Source organism: Solanum pennellii, chromosome 8 (assembly GCF_001406875.1).
Source record: "Solanum pennellii chromosome 8, SPENNV200".
Taxonomy (NCBI): Eukaryota; Viridiplantae; Streptophyta; class Magnoliopsida; order Solanales; family Solanaceae; genus Solanum; species Solanum pennellii.
In genome coordinates this window covers 68780952-68802626 of record NC_028644.1, presented here as the reverse complement: position 1 = coordinate 68802626, position 21675 = coordinate 68780952, and the positions used below count along the sequence as shown (strand labels likewise).

General features: G+C 33.4%; 3 protein-coding genes across 4 annotated transcripts; 2 read left to right on the top strand and 1 right to left on the bottom strand.

Moving 5' to 3' along the window:
* Positions 1-4484: 4484 nt before the first annotated feature.
* LOC107028879 lies at positions 4485-8349 on the top strand. 2 transcript variants are annotated; one of them, XM_015230117.2, is made up of 7 exons: positions 4485-4662; positions 4772-4944; positions 5083-5144; positions 5731-7096; positions 7175-7272; positions 7395-7578; positions 7665-8349. In XM_015230117.2, exons 2-7 carry the CDS (start codon positions 4791-4793, stop codon positions 8246-8248), a joined length of 2448 nt encoding a protein of 815 aa, XP_015085603.1. In that variant the 5' UTR covers positions 4485-4662; positions 4772-4790; the 3' UTR covers positions 8249-8349. The 2 variants fall into 2 exon arrangements, with proteins under 2 accessions (XP_015085603.1, XP_015085602.1); XM_015230116.2 differs by having other exon boundaries at positions 4767-4944.
* A 2078-nt stretch (positions 8350-10427) lies between these two features.
* On the top strand, positions 10428-13932 carry LOC107028723 (GMP synthase [glutamine-hydrolyzing]). Its single transcript, XM_015229899.1, has 6 exons — positions 10428-11084; positions 12191-12441; positions 12638-13013; positions 13116-13247; positions 13334-13509; positions 13602-13932. Exons 1-6 carry the CDS (start codon positions 10533-10535, stop codon positions 13723-13725), a joined length of 1611 nt encoding a protein of 536 aa, XP_015085385.1. The 5' UTR covers positions 10428-10532; the 3' UTR covers positions 13726-13932.
* Positions 13933-15146: 1214 nt separating this feature from the next.
* LOC107029047 (transcription factor EGL1) lies at positions 15147-20084 on the bottom strand. The gene is made up of 8 exons (XM_015230341.1): positions 19677-20084; positions 18563-18829; positions 18117-18213; positions 17720-17734; positions 17392-17448; positions 16457-17287; positions 15954-16370; positions 15147-15536 (listed from the first exon to the last, which is right to left on the bottom strand). Exons 1-8 carry the CDS (start codon positions 19799-19801, stop codon positions 15465-15467), a joined length of 1881 nt encoding a protein of 626 aa, XP_015085827.1. The 5' UTR covers positions 19802-20084; the 3' UTR covers positions 15147-15464.
* Between the last annotated feature and the right edge of the window lie 1591 nt (positions 20085-21675).

The window sequence follows — 21675 nt, the reverse complement described above, 5'->3', positions numbered from 1 at the left end:
TATATATATATATATAGTGAAGTGTGTCTAATTATGTAGTATCGCCAGAGACAAATGCTTGTGCTATTTAGCATATTGGGCTTGACAGATAAGAACATTTGGGTCTGAATGAAAGATAAATTGTTGGGCTATTTAGTATTTTGGGCTTGATAGAAAAGAACATTTGGGCCTGAGAGAAAGATAAGCGGTTGGGCTATAGCTTGTTGCCTGCTTCAATTTAATATGATAATCGAAGTACCAAAAACATCATATAGTAGCAGACATCGAAGGACAAGAAATACATGCGTAATAAAATGACTGTTAGTATGGAAGGATAAGCAAGATAACGATTCACTATTTACTAAACATTTATTATAATACGTGTCCTCCACAACCTCTTATCTATGAGTCACGTCCCAAGTAAGCTGAAATTATACCATCTCCTATCAATATTGATCAACCACACATATAAAATATTACAGTATCGTCAAACGTTTACAATAACTTACAAAACATTATCCCATTTTGTTTATAATTTGTTCAAAACATATTTTTAAGTCATGAACTCTAAGGATCATAAGTTCAAAAAAGAAATTACTAAATAATTTATTTATTCAAAGGAGAGAATCTTCCATAACTTATGCACCAATACTAATGTCCATTTTAATGATATAAGATAACAACATATGTCATAGTATTTGTGTAACTCTATTTCAAAAATTTCACTCTTATCAGAAATAATTTTTCTATCTCATAATAATATATATAAAAAAAAATTAGCAATAAAACTATACACACCTTATTCACTCTAAATTTCACCCCTAAAATTACATTAAATATGTATATGTTGTCTAGTTATAATAACAACTCAATCACTCTAACGAATATGAGATTCTAACTATATCTTATATCAAATAAAATATATTCTCTTCAACTAACACAATCATACAATAGTCACATTAACTAAAGTAAAACCCTAATATTGGAGTTATAAACTTCTTGATTACTTGATTTTCATGACATATAAAAAAATATATGATTTTAATTTTCATGTGAAGTAAGAAAACTTTATAATATATATTTATTTATTAGTATAGAGTGAATGAAATAATAATAAATACATAGACACACAAAAGGTGTAGTAGAGGTTCATAATCATCAAAACTTTAGAACAGACTATAAGAAGAAAGAGTCAAAAACAATAATAAATGTAGCAGTTGGTATATATTATAATGGAAATATGTGGTCCCTTTTAATGTTTTGTTTTTATTCCTAATAAAACAAATTCATCAAATTAAATTAAATAAAGTACCTTTAAAACTTAGGGTTTTGAGATTGGAGTGTCGACACAGTAAGAAATTGTCCAGAAATGACATATTTTTTAATGTCAATTTGCTATTTTGTATTTAGGGAATCCTATGGTGTCTCCATTTATGTTATTTGGACATATTTTGCTTACATAAAAAACAATTTTCATTAAGTCATATGTTCGATTTCGTTTTCTGTAATTCATCGATACATATCATTTAATATTTTTGATTCTGTTGATATCTGAATTTGAGATTTTGTTTCAGTGATTATTGGGACGCATTCTTAAATAATGACGAAACTAACCTTGTTGATACTCTTTTCCTTTGTGTTTTTTACTTTTTATTATTCAGTTAGTACTAATATCATAGTTTTTTCTCTTTCGATTTTTGTTAATACATGATGTTCTTTACTTCCGTTATCACATTATTTTTTTAAAGGTATTAGTTTTTTTATTTTTTTTGAATGCTATGTAGATATTGTTATTATTTTCTACGTCTACTTTGCATTAATAAATTACTTTTTAAGCAATTATTTTATTACGAGTTATTTTCTTCTCCAACAATATTTATTTATTATTAACTTGAAACATATGTTTAGAAATAATAAATAATAGGGGGTAATATTACTATATTATCCTTTGAACATATTAAATTTAATGTTTCAGACACTACATAAAAATTATTTATAGCGACAATTTAACTAACGACGATAGCTCAATTGCCGCAAAATATGCATTTTTAGCGGCAATTAACACTCTTTGTATATGTCTCTAAAGCCTTTAGCAACATTGAATCCAATAACACTTAACTAATGCCAGTAAAAAATTTAACACTCTTTATTGATATGTCTATTTATTGCCGTTAAAAGTTATTTTTGTTGTAACGAGAAAATATATTAGATATTGAACAATATTTTATAACAAGAGTAAAATTAACATAAAAAGACAAATTATCTCTTAATTTTTTTAAAAATAAATAAATATTATTTAACAATTATTTTTAGTGTAGCGCACTAGTAAAAATGAACGAATGAAGTGCTTGAGTAAAAACTTTTTAGAAATAATTTTTCATTGTTTACGAGTATGGAAAAAATCAATATACACTCTATTTTGCTTCTATATGACTCGATTCGATTATATTGACTATATTATTATTGTTATATGATTGTAAATTTCAATTATTTTGGTTACCAGCCACTTTTCATGGCATTACATGTGTATTTATTGCGAGAACAATATGTCTCTCTCAAACTCAACACATTTTTCTAAAGAAAGTAACTATAATTTTAATTAAATTATAATTACTGATATATAATATCAAATCATATCAAATTAATTTAATACGATAATAATATAATTTTTTTCCAAAATCGAAAACCGAAATTATTAATATCGTACCATTCCCACCCCTACTCAAAAGTTAGATCTAGTCATCCACCACATTAGTGAATAGTGATATTTCTGTACTATATAATAAAACAATCACAAACATGTCTATCAGAAAAAGTTTAATATCTTTACTAACCGACATTTGACTAATTATCAAGTAACCAAATTAATATTTTTTTTAATTAACTTTAATTATAATATTGAGAAAAAATCCATGCAATAATATGTGTAGTTATATGAAAATGAGAGTTATTTAATTAATTAGATTACTCAATAATTTAAAATTGCTGGTTGGTGAAGGAATATCAATTAAATGTATATTTGCAGAATCTTTTTTTTTTTTGCCCCCTTCTTCTTTATTGAAGATGAGCAAGCCCATGACAATTATATTTATATCAAACTGGACAAAAAAAATAAAATATTTTATTTTTAATATACTGAAAAAATAAATGTAGATGGAGAAAATATTTATAAATGAGACATGCATGGGATAATTATTATCTTATGAATAGTAAACTCCCTAACAAATCTCATTTAGTCATTTAGATAAGGAATAAACATCTTATAAATAAAAAAGACATTCAATTTACCATTTATAGATTGCTATAAACTTGACTAAAGTATTAAAAACATCTTTAAATTTAGCGTAAATTATTACTTTTATTTCTGAACATTGATAGATTCAAAAATATCCTTTTACTGGACTAATTAAATTACTCTTTCCGTCCCTTTTTTTTGTATACTTTTCTTTTTATAATTGTCCCTAATTACTTGTCCATTTTGACAAATCAAGAAAGGATAATTTTTTTAACTTATTATACTCTCAATTAAATGAGTAATTACTTTGAAAAATACAGAACTTTTCATCCACTTCATAATTAATAAGGGTAAATGGTAAACTTACTACATCATTGATAATTTTCTTAATAGGAGTGACAATTCAAAAGTGGACAAGTAAAAAGGAACGGAGAAAATATTACATAGCACGTGGTCTCAAACTCTTGTAATGATTCGACATTCTTAATAAAATGTCGAAAAAAGTATTTAAAATAATCCTCCTAAATTTATTGAGAAGTCAAAAAGTGTATTTGACTCATATTATTTAAATTCAGTTAACCAAGTAAAAAAATATTTTTTAAAAAATAATTTTAAATTGAAACTAATTTAGAGAAGTGTTTTCAGATACAATTTGTTATTAAATATTGTGAGAGTCAGTTACTACATGAGTCATACAACCAGTGGCTTCAATAAGGACAAGTATTTTTCTACCTACATTCTGTCAGTAGCCCCAAATTGTTTTTATTTATTTATTTATTAATAGAAAATAAAAAGGATTTTTTATATATATATTTGATACTCGTATTGAGGTTCATTAAATTACAATCAGGCACTTAAAGTCTATTTCTACATACAACACTTTCGATAAATTCTTTTTCACTCTCAACGATAAAAATTTGAGATTTTTTAAAATAAAAAAAGTTCAACCATCACATCACGAGCAATGTTAATAGAATCTTAAAAATATACTCACTTAGAACACAGTTTATAAGTACTGATTCAGTGGTTTTTCAACAGTAAACAGACATGAACTTTTGTATTTTAGTCTGACACTAAATTTTAAAAAAACAAGAACAGGTAATTAGTGTACTAATTAGTACACTAAACTATAATGTAGATACTGTTAAATTTAAGTAATGAAAAGATAGTGTTTTAAAGGAATTCATGGATAGTGGTTGAGACAAAAAACAGTGTATTTTGTAATAGCATAAGTCAACATCATTTTGTTTAATGCAAAACAAACAAAAAATCTCAATTTCTTCCTCATTTGATGCTTACTTTTGTCTCTCACACTTTTGTTTTCCTCCATAAGAAATTACTCCAACATTTACACATTATGGTTTTTCTCTTCTGGTGTCTAAATCAACTTGCGTGCAGTCTGACTGATTGATTGATTGAATATATCTATTATTTCGCACCAGCAATAGGTATCAGTTAATTCAATAAATTAAGAATTGTATATTTTTAAGTCTTGTTTTGTGAATAAAGTTAGTAGCTTTATGGTTTCTTGATTTTTGTGCCTAAATTTCAGTGTAGGGAAAAGTGTTCATTTGTGATGGAGAAAAAGAGATCATCAAGAAATCCACAACAGATAGATAAGAGTCAGCTTAATTGTATGTGGGGATTGATTAGTAGCCTTTATTTTGGTCAAAATCAGAGGAAACAGAAGCTGCTGTCAAATGGGAAAGGTTCTACAAAGAATGTTATAGGTATGTGGTTGGAATTATTCGATTCGGAAACAGTCTCTCTACCTTCCGAGCTAGTAATATTTGCGTATATCCTACCCTCCCGAACCTCATTTGTTGTGCACTTTGTTAATAAATGATTGTTTTTTTTTAATCTTGCAGGCAAAAATTCAAGAAAGATTGATGCTTTAACTTACTGTAGTGACCAATTGTATGGCTATGAGGTGAGTTTGTTTGGAGAATTTAACCATTTATCTAATTATCACCAAAATATGTGGTATAGAACTTAGCCAAATCTAGTTTTAAGGTTCTTGCATCACAAGGTTAATGAAAAAGAATGTGACTTTGGAGAATAAATTCTTGTTTTGGTGCTATGTAGCTCTGACTCTTTATAAATGTTAAGGGGTGTGTGTCAGATTTGCCAAAAGTAGTGTATTCTTGGAGAATCCGACACGGGTGCGGCATTGAAAGTGAATAGTCAGGGAAACTTAGGTTTTGTGGACTTGAAGTTCTTATAGCAATGTAGTCATAAGACAAGTGGTTTTTACTCCTTAAGGAAGAAAAATGTGTTTCGATATCCTTGTAGATAAGATAATGACTCTGTAGGCAGGGGCGGAGCTACATGTAGTGAAGGAGGTTCGATTGAATCCCATTTGTCGGAGAGTATACTGTGCGAAATAGAGTAAAGCTGTGACATTCTTGACTCTTTCTGAATTTCCTTCTTAAAATTTCTGACTCCGTCACTGCTCGTAGCACATTATGAATGCAGCTTTTGAGTAAAGGTAATGACTTGAGAGTTGTTTGTCTCAGGACGGAGCTGAAGTGGAAGCTTTAGGATTTCGTACGGGTGATAAAAGGATAAAGACTTCGATTCAAGAAGAAATTTCTGGTGAAATGCAGAAGAGCACTCAAATCATAGCCCGAAATGAGCAACACGAAGAAGTAGATTATGGACTATTTGATCATATGATAAGTAAATACAAGCCATCACCAAAGAAGAGCTGTAAGAATCAGTCACCTGTTTACGATTGGAAGGATACTGAGACCGAGGATATTCAGCAGGCTTCAAGTTCAGCGGAAATGTCTATTCATAAGTTAAAATTGGCGTCCATATTAGAAGCTATCGGCAGTCAAATTCATCGAGAAGATGGAGATTCAAAGAGGAGTTCCATTAAGAATGATCAGCTTGATGAGATCAGTTTACAAGTGCTTCAGACGAGTGCTAAAGCATTTATCGATCAAATGTTCATAGACAGGAAGTATATCAGCAAAGGTAACATGAGCTATGAGCCCGAACAGTTTTCCAATGCATTAGAGATGTTAAATTCAAATGGAGATTTGTTTCTGAAACTCCTACAAGATCCGAATTCACTCTTAGCTAAGCAAATCCGAAACATGCAAAACGTGCAAATGGCAAGAGATTCGATCAAGTCCTTCATGAGTAACAGACTACTAGAATGTGACATTTCAAAGAGTGAACATAAGCATCATCAATCTGCATTTGAAGAAAGTTCCAACTCCCGGCCTTCAAATAAAATAGTTGTTCTGAAGCCGATTCCTAGAACTGTTCGATGTTCTGAAAATGTTGACTGCTATTGCTCGTCTATGCAGTCTCATCATAGCACAAGTAGTAAAGGGGGAAATGTGCAGCACAAGAACTTTTCTCTCAAAGATATTAAGAGGAAACTGAAATATGCAATGGGAGAAAAATGGAAAGAGAAGCATTTGGTATCAGTAGGAAGTACTGTACATAAGCTTCATAGCGTCAGCGATAGGAAGAACATAGAAGTTGTTGATGAAGGGGGAAGTTCATGTCTTACTGTTGCACGATCCACTAACTCGTTCACCGAGTCCAACAGCAAGAATGAGGCACAAAATAAACAAAATTCCACAAGTGAAGCACCTAAAGTCTCCTTTCTGACTGAAAAAGTGCGTAAAAAGTTGGACGCTTCTGCCATAAGCTACACTAAGAAACGGGAACTCGATATATCTATGGAGGCAAAGAGACATCTTTCTCAAAGATTGAACTTTGTCAACACTACATATGAAGCTGTGATGAGCACACAACCCTCAAGAACATTGGAAAGAATTCTTTCCTCGCCCGAGCATGATCGTTTGTTCAACTATTGTTCAGAACAGGATCGAAAGAGTAATCCAGAACAACCGTGTTACAATGGTAGGTTTCTCTTCCATTTATTTGAGAATTCTTTGGTCTTCATATGCACATTAAGTTGTTAACATTCATTTCTTGCAGATACAAGTATAGCGGAATTGCCCCGTGAGCCAACACATACTAGTTTTCAAAGTCCTCAAAGACACAAGGATTCTCAGCATCTCAATAGCTCAATGCTTGTAAGTTCTGCATCCTCTCCCACTAACATGTCACGGAAATATTGCGAAACATGTTTTGATATTACTTGTTTTCTGTTTACGTCATAAAAATCTTACTCCTTTTACACCATAATCCTCTTTAGGCTTCACCTTCAGAAGTCTGGTCTCCTGGTTCTTCAACAGACATTTCATCGACGAGTCCATATAGCATGTACAAATTAAGAGGTGTCGACAGCATTATGGACCGAGGAGATCACACAAGTCCGGTGTCAGTCCTGGAACCAGTTTTCACCGATGATCTAATCAGCCCTTCAAGAAATGAACCATGTAAGTAACACAATCTTCAAGACGTATAGTCACTAAACTTTATCCACTATAACAGCAACGTCACTAAACTTCATGATCATTTGCAGCTGGCACTGTATTACAACCACGTCGTATCAACTTTGAGGGATGTTTGAACAAGGAATCCACTGAAAATGCCATACTGAATCGTGCTGAACCTGACACCCTTCGCACTTACATTCAGTCAAGTTTGCATACTCTTCACTTGAATTGGGAAGAACTTTGGCTAAATAGGCATCTGTCAGAACAAATGCTCGATGCAATGCTATCCGATGAACTAGAGACGTTATCACTACAATGCCATTCCGAGCCTAAACTCCTTATGGACTACACAAATGAAGCTCTACTAGAAGCATATGATTCTCACTTCAGATATCCTCCGTGGCTATCGTTCTTTCAACCCAAACTCTGGTCCTTTCCACCAGAAAAACATCTACTGGAAAAGGTAATGAATGAAGTGAAACAACACCTTGTTCCATTGATGGATCAACCTACATTGAATGACCATGTTGAAACTGACTTGGCAAAATCTGGTTCATGGCTCGACATACGAGACGATACTGAAGATGTTCTGACTCAAATCACAGATGATGTTCTTGAAGAATCAATTATGTATACTGTTCTTCAACTTCAAAACCTCTTTCTCGTGTAGCTAAATTTAGCTTCTTTCATGAACATTTCTTTTTTTTTTCTTTTTTGTTGTAATGAGAATTTATACTCCTTAGCTAGTATATATCTTCTTGTTTATATAGAGTTTTGTTTTTAAAATGTTGTTATGATGATCATAGTTGATGTAGTTAAATAACATATTAGAATATTGAAGGTACCAATTCACACTCCCATTTGTTTTTCTTTCTGGTTTATAATGTCCGCGTTGATGGATTGAGGTGAAATACTTTCACATCTAAGGCTCGAATTTGAGACCTTTAGTTAAGTTACTTAAACATGTCAGGATGCTTACCACTCTACTACAACTGTTATTGTTCGCTACAATAGGTATTTGGACAATTAATAAAAAACTTTTTGAATAACCAATTTTTCAACAATTCTATTACTAATTTTATCATAAACTAATAATGATATTAGTTTAATATCAATATTTAGGTGTTCTTTTTATGATAGAGAAATTAAATTGATACATATACCTTTTGCTTTTGGAGTAGGTTGTGTACAAGTCAATATCTTCATAAAGAAGCAATAATTTGTAGCCTTTGATAACCTCTATTCACAGGCAAGTTGACAATTTGGAAATTGACAGCTTTTCACATGCAAGTTGAGAAATTTGAAAATGATTTTCAAAACCTAATTTTTAGGAAATTTAGAAGAATAAAAAGAAAATCATTATCATGAGGAAAATTAAAAACAATCATAAATAAAGCTAGAGGCAAATCCTCTCACATGGTGGGGAAAATGGTTATTTTCCTAGTAGATTGTGTTAAAATAAAAATTTGTTTAAAAGTAGACATTGTTAATTTCAAATATGAATAAAGGACTGATCAATATGTATCACAACCTCTGTTTCGTTGATTAAAAAATCAGTATACCACCTTATGTATCATCCACAACTATGATTAATTTTTATACGGATGAATTGACTAAAAATAATTACGTTAGACTGATTTCGAGTTTGTATAATTAGTCATGTTTGTATATGTATAATTTGCCTTAATATACAAATACATATGTAATATACTTATCTAACCGATATTCATATACAATTCACCTCTCTTCCACTCTCTGCCCTCTCTCACTCGCCTCTCTCCTCTATCTCCCAATCTCTCTTGTCATATATACAATACATATGTATAATATACACTTATCTAACCGATATACATATACAATTCACCTCTCTCCCACTCTTTTCCCTCCCTCTTGCCTCTCTCCTCCCTCTCCCAATCTTGCTTGCCTCTCTCCTCCCTCTCCCAATCTCTCTTGTCATATATACAAATACATATGTATAATATACAATTATCTTACCGGTATACATACACAATTCACCTCTCTCCCAATCTTGCTCGCCTCTCTCCTCTCTCTCCCAATCTCACTTGCTATATATACAGATACATATGTATAATATACAATTATCTAACCGATATACATGTACAATTCACCTCTCTCTCACTCTTTGTCCTATCTCTCTTGCCTTTCTCCTCTCTCCCAGTCTCGCTCGCATTTCTCCTCCCTATAACATGTAGCTACAAATTGCAATTATCAAACTATAGCTTATGAAGAGTAATTAGACTATTTTTGAGTGGCTATATATGAAAATTTCTCATATATATATAAAGATGTATATCATGTATCATTGCTTGACTTCAACTTTTCCTCCATTTTTCATTCTTTACTCAATACAATTCAACCATCTCTACTGCTCCTTCCGTCCACTATTGTTTGTCATGATTTATAGTTTTAGAGTTAAATTATAAAAATTTTGACTAATATTTTTAAAATGTATTTTTTCATCATATTGATATGCAAGAAATTGCAATTTATAGTACTTTTCATATAGTTTTTGAATATCCGATTCTTTTGTTTAAACTATCGAATTAATGTAATCTAATTTATTAAAATGTAATTAAATTAACTTTTAAAAAACATATTATGACATAAAAGTGAACGGAGAATATTTCTCATGTTTAATTCAATTTTATGAGTAACAGCTAGTGAGGTTTTAGAATTTGATTAAATCTTTTTAATATTTATAACTAAATCTCTTTTTCATCCTTAACAACTTCAATTTTTATTTTTGATAAAATACAACTCAATTTTTCAAATATTATTTTTTATTTTAAAAATATTATTTTGCCATATATTATGTTGGCCCCACAAAACCATATAAAATTGTCATCTTCCCGCCCTTCACAAACCATTCCATAAACCCTAGCCTCCATTTTTTTCTCTGTATATTCTCCGTCAGCTCTCTCCTTTTTCCGGCAATGGAACCTCTAACTCAGGCGAAGAAATCCAACCTCGTACTCATCCTAGATTACGGTTCTCAATACACCCATCTCATCACTCGCCGAATTCGAAGTTTATCTGTTTTCTCACTCTGTATCAATGGCACTTCTTCGTTAGACTCCATAACCGAGCTCAACCCTCGTGTTATTATCCTCTCAGGTGGACCTCACAGTGTCCACGCTGACGGTGCGCCGTGTTTTCCATCTGGCTTTATTGAGTATGTGGAGTCGCAAGGGATTCATGTGTTGGGGATTTGTTATGGGTTGCAGTTGCTTGTACAGAACCTTGGTGGAGTTGTGAAGGTTGGGGAGAAGCATGAGTATGGGAGAATGGAAATTGAGGTTCAGAAGAATAATGGGTTGTTTGGGAATAAGCAAATTGGGGATAAACAGGTTGTTTGGATGAGCCATGGTGATGAGGCTGTGAAGTTGCCGGATGGGTTTGAAGTTGTGGCGAGGAGTAATCAGGGAGCTGTTGCTGCTATTGAGAATAGGGAAAAAAAGTTTTATGGGTTGCAGTATCATCCTGAGGTAAAAAAAATTTGATCTTTGCATTTGAATCATTATTTAGTGTTTGGTTGGATATAGAAGTAGTGATTATGAAGATACTAAATGGATGATAGAGTATACAAATAGAGTAAAAAGATAGCATTTAACGATCTTTTGATTACTAGGGGATAATAGAGTATACAAATAGAAACAAAAGATAGCATTTTTGATGATTTTTTGAGTACTAAATGGATGATAGAGTATACAAATCGAATAAAAAGATAGAAGTTTGATTTTTTTGGGTACTAAATGGATAATAGAGTATACTAATAGAATAAAAAGATAGAATTTTGATTTTTTTTTGAGTACTAAATGGATAATAGAGTATACATATAGAATAAAAAGATAGCATTTTGATGATTTTTTGATTACTAAATGGATGATATTTGATGATTTTTTTGAGCACTAAATTGATGATAGAGAATACAAAATGAATAAAAAGATAAAATTTTGAGTAGTGAAGGTTGAAGACAAAGTCCAAGTCTTCCATGATATGTTTATCCATTCATTAATGTGCACAGTTTTGGTTACTAGGCTCCTCCCTCGCTGCTTATTATTCTCTGTGTTTTCCCCTTTTAAGGAGCTTGTGTGGTTGCTTTACTTATATCGGTATCATGCGATATAACATCAAAGGCACGTAAGAGTTTGGAGTTTAAGGGATAGTTGATTGAGTTTGATTGACTGATTTATCAGATGTGCTTCATATAACTTGTTAAAGATACGGAAGTGGGATATGAAGAATACTCATAGGATCGCTACATCTGCTTCTGTATTAGTGAACACAAGCAGAACTGATGAAAGAGAAAAAAATGTCATTAACCGATCAAATAGAAGTTATAAACCCAAAGCATATTGACCTTTTGCCGTTACAAGATTAGGTTTTATGATTTCCTAGGTGCAAATTCATTTGGTCTTTGGTGGTTCATAGGATAGACCCTCAGGTTAGCACTTTCTGTTTGTTATTTATGTTGTCGCCATGTTATTTGCGGATATTCATTTCTGACTTATTATGCATTTTCTAGTTTTGGAATCTCTGAATATGTGCTAGAAAATATTCAATCCACACTGACCACATGAATGCTGTATAGGTGACGCACTCGGTTGAAGGGATGGAAACACTACGACACTTCCTATTTGATATTTGCGGGATTACAGCAGGCTGGAACATGGAAGATGTTCTGGAGGAAGAAATAAAAGTAATTAAAGCCATGGTAGGACCTGAAGATCATGTTATTTGTGCTTTATCTGGTGGTGTTGATTCCACAGTTGCAGCTACCGTGGTACACAAGGCTATTGGAGACAGGCTTCACTGTGTTTTTGTTGATAATGGTCTATTAAGGCAAGTCTCTAGTCTTGCTATTTCTCTATAGGCTGCTGATTATCCCATCAAATAGTAGTACTACAAACTGATTCAAAAATAAAAGTTTATAAGAACCCAGCAAAAGTTGGAGTTTTCTGTTAATTGGTTAATCCATTAGCGACTGCTTCATACCCTTGACGGTGTTGACATGGTTTTGCATCATCTTGTTTTTTAGGTACAAGGAGAGAGAAAGAGTGATGGCAACCTTTGAGAGTGACCTTCATTTGCCCGTTACCTGCGTTGATGCTACAGAAGAATTTCTCAGCAAATTAAAAGGTGTGACAGAGCCTGAAATGAAAAGGAAAATTATTGGGAAGGAGTTCATCAACATATTTGATATTTTCGCCCATGATTTGGAGAAAAAAGTGGGGAAGAAACCTGCTTACCTAGTCCAAGGAACTTTGTATCCTGATGTAATAGAGTCGTGTCCCCCACCTGGAAGTGGAAGAACACATTCTCATACAATCAAGAGCCATCATAATGTTGGAGGGCTCCCAAAGGACATGAAGCTGAAGCTCATCGAGCCACTGAAACTTCTGTTCAAGGATGAGGTTTCATTTTGTCTTCTACAACTTTTGCATGCATCTCCTCCATACTATTTTTCCATTTCATTCCAGACTGATTTGAACTATTTTACTCCACTTATCTCGCAGGTTCGTGCAATGGGAAAGATTATGAATATCCCTGTGGCTTTTCTCAGGCGCCACCCATTTCCTGGTCCGGGACTTGCCGTCCGAATTCCAGGAGATGTCACAGCAGGGAATTCCTTGGATATTCTTCGTCAGGTATGAGGAGTTCTCCAGTATTTAGTAGTAATTTCTCAACCCCTTGCTGTTTTGGTTCCTTGGCCTCTAAGATTTCTGTTGTTTAGGTTGATGAGATCTTCATTCAATCAATCAAAGATGCTGGAATCTATGATGAAATTTGGCAAGCTTTTGCTGTCTTCTTACCCGTGAAAACTGTTGGAGTACAAGGAGACCAAAGAACACATTCTCATGCTGTTGCACTTAGAGCAGTCACAAGTCAAGATGGAATGACAGCAGACTGGTACGTATTCATTTCCATATACTGACTACCTCTCTATATGCTGTTATATTCATATGTCGTGGGCTAAATTTGAATTTGTAATTTCTTTATAGGTACTACTTCGATTTCAAGTTCCTTGACGATGTATCAAGAAAGATTTGCAACAGTGTTCGTGGTGTAAATCGAGTTCTTCTGGATATTACATCAAAGCCTCCATCAACAATTGAGTGGGAATGATTTGATTATAAAGAATGTTATGTTTGGTGACTAGTGCAGTACTCTTTAGCTTCTCTTTTTCCTTTCTGGGGTGGGGAAGTTGAAGGGTGCAAAACAGAAGGGGAAAAAGTCCATGAAAGAAGTATAGGTCCTTTTGTTGTGTGGTAAAATTGGTTGTTGTGAACGATTTGTATGTCATGGGTTTATTGATGCAAATTTTTTCTGAAATCTTGGCGTCTCTTTACTTCTTTTTGATAATGTTGGTAGTTGATGACTATCTACTCATTGATAATTAAGAAAGAATTGTGATATAACACCATTTTACAACAAAATCGAGTTCAGTTGACTATTCAAATGGAACCTAAGTTGGGTCTAAAACGTTGTGAGATAGTTTGGCTGACTATCTACTCATTGGTGATCAAATCAAGTCCTGTTAACTAATGTATAAATGTTGTTCTGCTAATGATGCTCGTGGAAGATAACAGGTGCCTCATAAAATAGTTGAGGTACGCTCAAACTAGCCCAAACGATAGTCATAAAAAAAAAGTTGTGCTGATTAGCTAAGTTGGTATAGGAGAGCTGCAACATATTTTCTTACTTCTTAGGGTATATTCCTCTCTTTTTTTTTCTGGTGCCATTATCTATTTATAATTGTTTTTCTTTCAACAAATCCAACCTTTACTGGAAAAGCTGTAGCCATCCTTTGTTCAACTTTTGTGGGGTTTTACATAATAAAAGTAGTTTTGTGGTCCTGCTACTTCTCCACTTGATTTCTTCCTCAGATTTAGGATAAAAAGGAGGAAAATGTGAGGCCCTCTTCATTTTTCAGAATTTAACCAACTCTATATTACTGCTAATCCTGATTAGTATCATCTAATATGACCCTTTTTTACTAAAGTCTTGTCAGCAACTGTCTTCAGTCATAAACTTATGCTGCTTTTGAATAGAGGATCTTTCGGAAACAGCTTGCATTGTGTGATTACACTGGCTATGTTGTTGCTGTCTTCAATTATGAACTTGACATGGTGTGAAGATACTGAAGACCCCTATAGTAGTTCCCAAGATGAGAGTTGCATTCTAGCACTTCATTTATGACGAGAAAGAAAGGATTTCTTGGAGCAATCACATAGGTTTCAGACTCAGAAGTCAACTTTCCCGAATGAGCATTCTGTACATGTACTAATCTGTGGAAGACTACAAGGGTCACCACCACTGAGGATCCCTCTAATCTAGTATAGGTAGTCTGAAAGTTCACCGCGGTTCATTGTTGTAATTACAAACAAAGGCTACCCTTTTCGGGGAGCTACTGCAGGACCACCTAGCACTAGTCTTTGGCTAGAGGGGTTTGTTGCATAAAAATCTCACTTTTGTCTCAAGAAAGAGCTTAAGCAGGTTTAAAATGACTTCAGCAAGATTCATAAGTCTCAATAATGTAGAATGACTTAAAGCAAACAGCAAACTTTTTTCCATTCCTGAGGTGACCTTTCAACTTTGTTAGTGGGGTCAGAAATCAATAGCAAGATTCAGCAACTTTACTTTCATGAACTTTTTAGAGGACCACAAAAAAGTGATGATCATGAAAGAGGATGATGCATTAGGAGAAAGCTACTCCAAATTACTACTTTTTCCCTAGGCTTTTCAAATCTTCGAAAAAAGCATAAGTACAATACTATACACAAGCTTTAACTATCCACTAAGGACATGACTGACCAAGCTCTTTTTCATATGGGCATAATTGACCAACCTTGACTGACTAATCTTCAAGATTTCCAAACTACTCTCTGAAGTGCTTCTCTAATTGTTCCGACTGCTAGTGTTTTCGATCCGGTTGACTGCAACAGAGAAGACACCAAAGAAGAATGAGTATGAATCTTTAGTTACAATATAAACAAAGTATCTAACATAATAAGCTTGGAAACAAACACATGAGAGTATGTCAGTTAGTACTCCCTCTGTCCCAATTTATATAGCACACTTTCCTTCATAGTCCGTCCCAAAAGAAAAGTCTCCTTTCCATAATTGGGAACAATTTAACTTTAAAATTCTTTTTTTACCCTTAATGAAAATTTATAGTCACAAATGGTCAAGAAGTATTTAAGCCCACAAATTTCAAAAGTCTTCCTTCTTTCTTTAACTTCATGCCAAGTCAAACAGTGCCATATAAATTGGGATGGACGGAGTATTTCATAAGTTGCGCCAAATTTTTTGAATTGGTTATGGCCATTAAAGAGAGCCCGGCGTTGACAAACCTTGGATTCGATAGCAATGGATAGAATCCCATCAAGGTTAGAAGACTGAACTGTATGGCAATCCATATGTAGGTCAGTCAGTGCCTCCATAATTTTAAGCAACAAGCTCTCGCTCCAAAGACAACTCATCTTGATCGAGACTTCCTTATCGATCATATTGATGACAATACTATCAGCTGAACTACATTTCAGTAATCCATTGCAGCTTACAGGTTCTATTTCATCCATATCACATGCCTTCCTTTTGTTCGGTAGTGATCCCCTGATGTCATTGAATTTGCTAGTGCCACAATTATCAGATGTCTGCTCTGCAGTATCATTTGATCGTCTTGCTGATCTCGCCTCCAGCTCCTGAACTCTCCTTTCAAGCTCTTTCATGTATTCTATTGTCTCATCGAGTAGTGATATTTTGTCAACCTGCAAACACCAATGGGAAAAACACAATTTCTGATTAATGTGCCATCAAACAGCAGCTATGTAAACTTGAGGAGATCTTCCAGTACCTTGCTACTAGTTGGCAGCATCGATGCAAGATGCATAAATCTCTCATTTATCTTTTCTCTTCGCCTTCTCTCTGAAATAACACGGTTTCTATCAATGTCATCAACTTCTGGTCTCCAAAGGCTATTCTTTTTACCATTTTCTCTGCTGAATTTATGTAAAACACCAGCATGCATTCTAGGAACTTCAAGAAGTACCTTCTTCAATAGTTTTTGTGCAGTTCCAAATCTCGGCATCTGAATATCGGTCTTCCAACTAGCAAAACTTGACTTTTTATTCATATTTCTAAATTGTGGTCCCAAAGTTAATTGGTCAGAACTCTTTAGAAGAGTAGAAAGGACAGCTTGATATTGAGCATCATCTCTTTGGTGATCTAAAAGATGCGGTTTCTTCTGATCGTTCTCTTGACGGTCTAGTGGGCAAGGCTTAGTTTCCTTCTCTCCACTTGAAAGAGGGGACAACTTTTCACAATTTGCATTGTTTTGAGAGATGCAGTCACTGGAATTCAAGGAATTATTCGCACCATTACTGATATTATCATCCATGAACCTCCAGCTTTGAGCTTGTGAAGTTTCCCCAATACCGTCTACCACCATCAGTGAATCTTCTGCCTCTTGATTGGCGACAAAACCATTTGAACTATCATGAGGTGAATTTATTTCAACTGGATAAGCATCATTTTCAAGTGCATTATGATCAGGCTTTCGGCTACCGATATTCGTGTCATTTTTTGCATCTTTGGAGACATAATTAGGCCTCTTCAAAATAACGGAGTAATCAACCTCTAGAAAGGAATTTTTTATTTGCTGAATGAGGTTAGGATCTTCCGTGACCTGCAAAAAACATGTTACAACAAGGCAAAAATATCATCACAGGTAAGTAATGATATCTTGGAAAACATCAGAACCACTAAAGAGACAAATTGAAACTGACTTACAAGCTCGGTGACTCCCAGCTCAATTACGCCTCCTAAATAGGGAAAGCATACAACAGTCTACAAGATACAAAGAGAGGAAAAGGCATTAATCAACTACATACTCCATGGAAAAGGAAAGAATGACATGAATCAGGAGCTGATGCATACTCCTCTATGGTAGCAGAGATTTGTTTCATGCATTTGACATATTTTAGGCGATAGACAATGCGATAAGAAAATATTAGAGTAAGGGTAAATATTTGAAGTTTTATCAATTCATGCTAGCATGTCTCTGCATGCTCTCGTATGTGTTTGTGTGTGAGAGAGAAAGAAGGAGATGGAGTAGTACCTGGATAGATGCACTCTGGTGAGGCAAAGAGGATTTAACCAGCAATATAGAGAAACCAAAAAGGAAAGAGATGTCAGAATTTTCAATTGAATAGATATCTAAGGGTGTGCATTATTCGGTTTTAAGGTTTTAACTGAAACAACTGACGGAACAAAATTTTCAGTTTTTTTGGTTAGATATTTTTTCGGTATTTTGGCTAGTTTCAGTTTCCATTTTTCATGTTTTCTGTTTTTCAGGTTTGTTTTCTTTTCTAAGCAAACATAGTTGCCAATTTTACCAAAACACAAACAAACCGAACTTAATTAACCCAAAATCGACCAAATGCACACCCTTAGGGATATAATCTTAGACTGAGGTTACATTTAGACCAAAGCTGATACATGAACCATATACTTGCCTTTGCTAGCAAAGAACGAGAAAAGACTCTACTCTCGGCTTGGTGAGCGTTGCATAGCCAAACAGTTTCATTTGTTGCTAAGGTCTTCCCTGGTAACCTGTGTAATAATTTTACAACAATTAAGTACCTAACTATAATGAACACATTATGCACTATTCTTTTAAGAAGAAGATAGATATCGATCATTTACTTCCCTATCTACTCTAAGAACAGAACTAAACGGAGCATTGGTAATAAACTTCAAACCAGAAAGGGAGCAACACTTCACTTGAACATTAAGAAAACAAATGATTTCAGGAGTAGACTGGAAAGATCGTTACTTTACATTATATGAGGTTATGGACTTTGCGTTTTATAACCAAGTATGGCCTAAGTGGGCTAAAAATTCTAACCAAGACATCAGAAAACAAACTCCATGCACAAGATATGGAATTTCAAGAAATTACCCTTGGCCAACATTGAAGACAAATGACATGCATACTAGGAAATACCACTCTGTATCAGTGAGATCTTCTGGAGATAATGAGGCCGACGGCCTTTTGGCCTGTGGCTGTAGGTCTTCTTCACTTTCACTTGTTAAGAGGGAACTATAAAGTTCTTTCAATTGCTCAGTTCTATGCAACCCCAGCTGGTCTTCATTAACTTCCCCCGCCTGAACAGTCTTCCTGGTCTTGATATCCCCATTATAGTACCCATCAATCCATTTCAACACCCTAGAAGATAATATCCCAGATTTTAGAACATTATCTTGAAAACATATTTACAATGCTACATTCCTAAAAGATATATATACAACAACATCATATCGAGTGTAATACCACAAGTTGGGTCTGGGGAGGGTAGTGAAAGATCCTCGGATCAAGTGCAACCATTGAAAGTAGTTACGAAAAAAGGAAATACGGCAGTGAAGAAAACATGCCAATCAATAAGGAAAACACTACTACGCTTTCAGAAAAAAGAAATCCTTGGCAGATAAACTCCGTTTTACTAAGCTCCCACTATGCACGGAGTTCAAGTAAAGGCCGAACCACATTGGATCTATTGTATGCAGTCTTACCTAGCACTTCTGCAAGATACTGTTTCCAACACCTTGAACCCGTCTATTGGCCACTCGGCAGGAAGTCTTACCATTGCACCAAGGCTTCCCTTCTAGGAGGGAGATAAATTGTTGAAATCAAATTGATATATCCTTACTTCCTAACAGTACAAGAACTGGAACTAGGGATTGTACATGAATAAAGGGGATTTAATACAAGTACCATCACTCTTCACCTTAACCTCAACACTCCTTCCCATTCCAAATTTACCAGTCCTTTAATTTGAAGACTTTCTCTACTATGAAATTCAAGGAAGATACAACAACAACATATATAGTGTAATTGTAACTCCACAAGTCGGGTTTGAGGAGGTTAGAGTGTACCTAAGGTAAAAAGTTTATTTTCGATAAACCTTTGCAGAACCAAAAAAACAAATAAGTAAAACAAAATACAGTAGCGAAGAAGTCATGCTAAAAACAATTAAGAAAAGAACAAGTCGAAGGAAAATGTTAGCCCTTATTACCCTGGTTGTGTAACTGGAGTTGACCAGAAGATTGCATAGCTCCATTGAATGCCTCTAACAGCAAGAGCAAGTTGCTTTCTCAAGTTGCCTGGGACTCCATCTTGATCTTGATGTCCCATAGCCATTTTCAAAGCTTCAATCTTTTGTCTCACCAAAATGACAGTGAAGAAAAAATCAGCTCAAAATTCTAAAAAACAACACCAAAATCATAAAACACCAAGAAAGCATAAATCTTGAATCTTGATCCCAAATGGGATCTCAGTTCTCAGGACCACAACCATATCGGTCCATACAAAGAGAATTTTTCAGTTTCAAATTTCAAGAAACAAGGCCAAAATACCCATTTTTTTACAAGGATAAAGTTAATGACTAAGTAGTAAGCACCCTTTTGAGCTAAAATCATAAAGATAGAGACTTGCTACAACTTGGCATATATTGAGCTACTTAATTGCTGGTTCCATAAATCCCCATAAGTTGAAATGTACATGAAGTGGGGTTTCAATGGTGGAGTAAAAAAGGTTGAAAAAGCAATAAAAATCTAATCTTTAGCAGTCAGAAATTGAAACACTTAGGGCCTACAGTGAAAATCAAGAAGTGATTACTGATTTTCTCTGTCTGTTTTGCACCACAAGAAGTATAAATCAAATATCATTAAATTTAGAAAACAAAATAAGCAGAAGAATCAAAGTTGGCGGTCAGTACTGTCAGAGTCAGAATTTTCACTAAAAAATTCAAATTCAAATTATGAGTTACATAAATAACAAGAAGCTACAACAAGTTCTATATATATATATATAATAGCTTTAATCATTTATAAATATTGCTGGTTTAAATAAATCCCTCAAATTTATTTGGCTCCGCTTTATTATGGCTAAGCTAAAGACAAAATTCAAGTGAAAAGTACCAAAATGACTATGACATGAGATACAATTTTTTCCTTTTGATATTTTGCTGATTTGAAGTCCAAATAAAGAAATTTGAAAAGTGTAAAAAATATTATTGACTTAATACATAGTTAGTCATTTAAATTTATTAGAATTAAAAAAAAATCAATTAGAACTTGTTTTAATTGAGTGATTCAACTCCTAAAAATAGAGTAAATAAATTTTATTGTACCGCATAAAAATAAAAAAAATTATTTTTTTAGATCGAATTCGAAAAATGAAAAAAGTAGTAGTAATAATATTATGTGTAAAAAAAAATATGGGCTCCTGTAAAGCAGCACGTGGAGCTATAATTGCCTAGAAATTGTGGGTCTTCACATCAATAAGAATTAAGATTAAGAATACATAAATAAATTAGTTAAATTCACAAAAGACGATAACTTTGAAAATTAATTAACGCACATGTATCATTAAGTTTCAATAATGGAAATATTTAGAATAAAATTGAGCTATCACGTGCAATGTTTACCATAAGATTATATTTTTTCTCTTTTACATATCACTTAAAAAATATTAATTAAAATAGTTATTTATATGGGAAGAGATAATCTTTCTACATCGAATATCTATTTGATTTATATGTCACCAATCACCATTACGATAGAGGCACAATCAAATAAAAATAACTCAGTGTCATTTTTTTTTAGGTTTGAATTTTATTTGTTACAAATAATTCATTCAGTCACACAACTACGTTCACCAAGATTATAAAGACAAATGAGCTATAATTTAAACATAAGATCTTAAAAATCAACTCATAAAGAATGTCATGAGTATATACAGAAGTTTTTTTTAAAAAAATCTTTTGAAAACGCTTATCGTATTTCAAGAAAATAAATTTATTTCGATAAAGAAATCCTCCTTGCGAAAAGTTTTATTTATCTTTCACCAAATATATGATATGAAGCTCGGAAAAAAAATCCACTCATGATAAAATACGTTGGTCATTCAAAAGCGCACTTATGGATCCACCTCAAATCTATAATGTGATCTATTAGTCAGAGTTATGTTTTAATCACAAATATTTTAGTTGAAATAAAATATAGGGAGTGGAT

What these genes read in the sequence shown, in the direction of transcription:
- LOC107028879 (XM_015230117.2), top strand. Translation starts at nt 4,791, where the DNA reads ATGGAGAAAAAGAGATCATCAAGAAATCCACAACAGATAGATAAGAGT. An exon ending in TTCTACAAAGAATGTTATAG is followed by an intron (nt 4,945 to 5,082) that starts GTATGTGGTTGG and finishes TTAATCTTGCAG; the next exon opens with GCAAAAATTCAAGAAAGATT. An exon ending in AGAACAACCGTGTTACAATG is followed by an intron (nt 7,097 to 7,174) that starts GTAGGTTTCTCT and finishes CATTTCTTGCAG; the next exon opens with ATACAAGTATAGCGGAATTG.
- LOC107028723 (XM_015229899.1), top strand. Translation starts at nt 10,533, where the DNA reads ATGGAACCTCTAACTCAGGCGAAGAAATCCAACCTCGTACTCATCCTA. An exon ending in GTTGATAATGGTCTATTAAG is followed by an intron (nt 12,442 to 12,637) that starts GCAAGTCTCTAG and finishes CTTGTTTTTTAG; the next exon opens with GTACAAGGAGAGAGAAAGAG. An exon ending in CCTTGGATATTCTTCGTCAG is followed by an intron (nt 13,248 to 13,333) that starts GTATGAGGAGTT and finishes TCTGTTGTTTAG; the next exon opens with GTTGATGAGATCTTCATTCA.
- LOC107029047 (XM_015230341.1), bottom strand. Translation starts at nt 19,801, where the DNA reads ATGGCTATGGGACATCAAGATCAAGATGGAGTCCCAGGCAACTTGAGA. An exon ending in TGCTGCCAACTAGTAGCAAG is followed by an intron (nt 16,371 to 16,456) that starts GTACTGGAAGAT and finishes TGGTGTTTGCAG; the next exon opens with GTTGACAAAATATCACTACT. An exon ending in CCATTGCTATCGAATCCAAG is followed by an intron (nt 15,537 to 15,953) that starts GTTTGTCAACGC and finishes TCTCTGTTGCAG; the next exon opens with TCAACCGGATCGAAAACACT.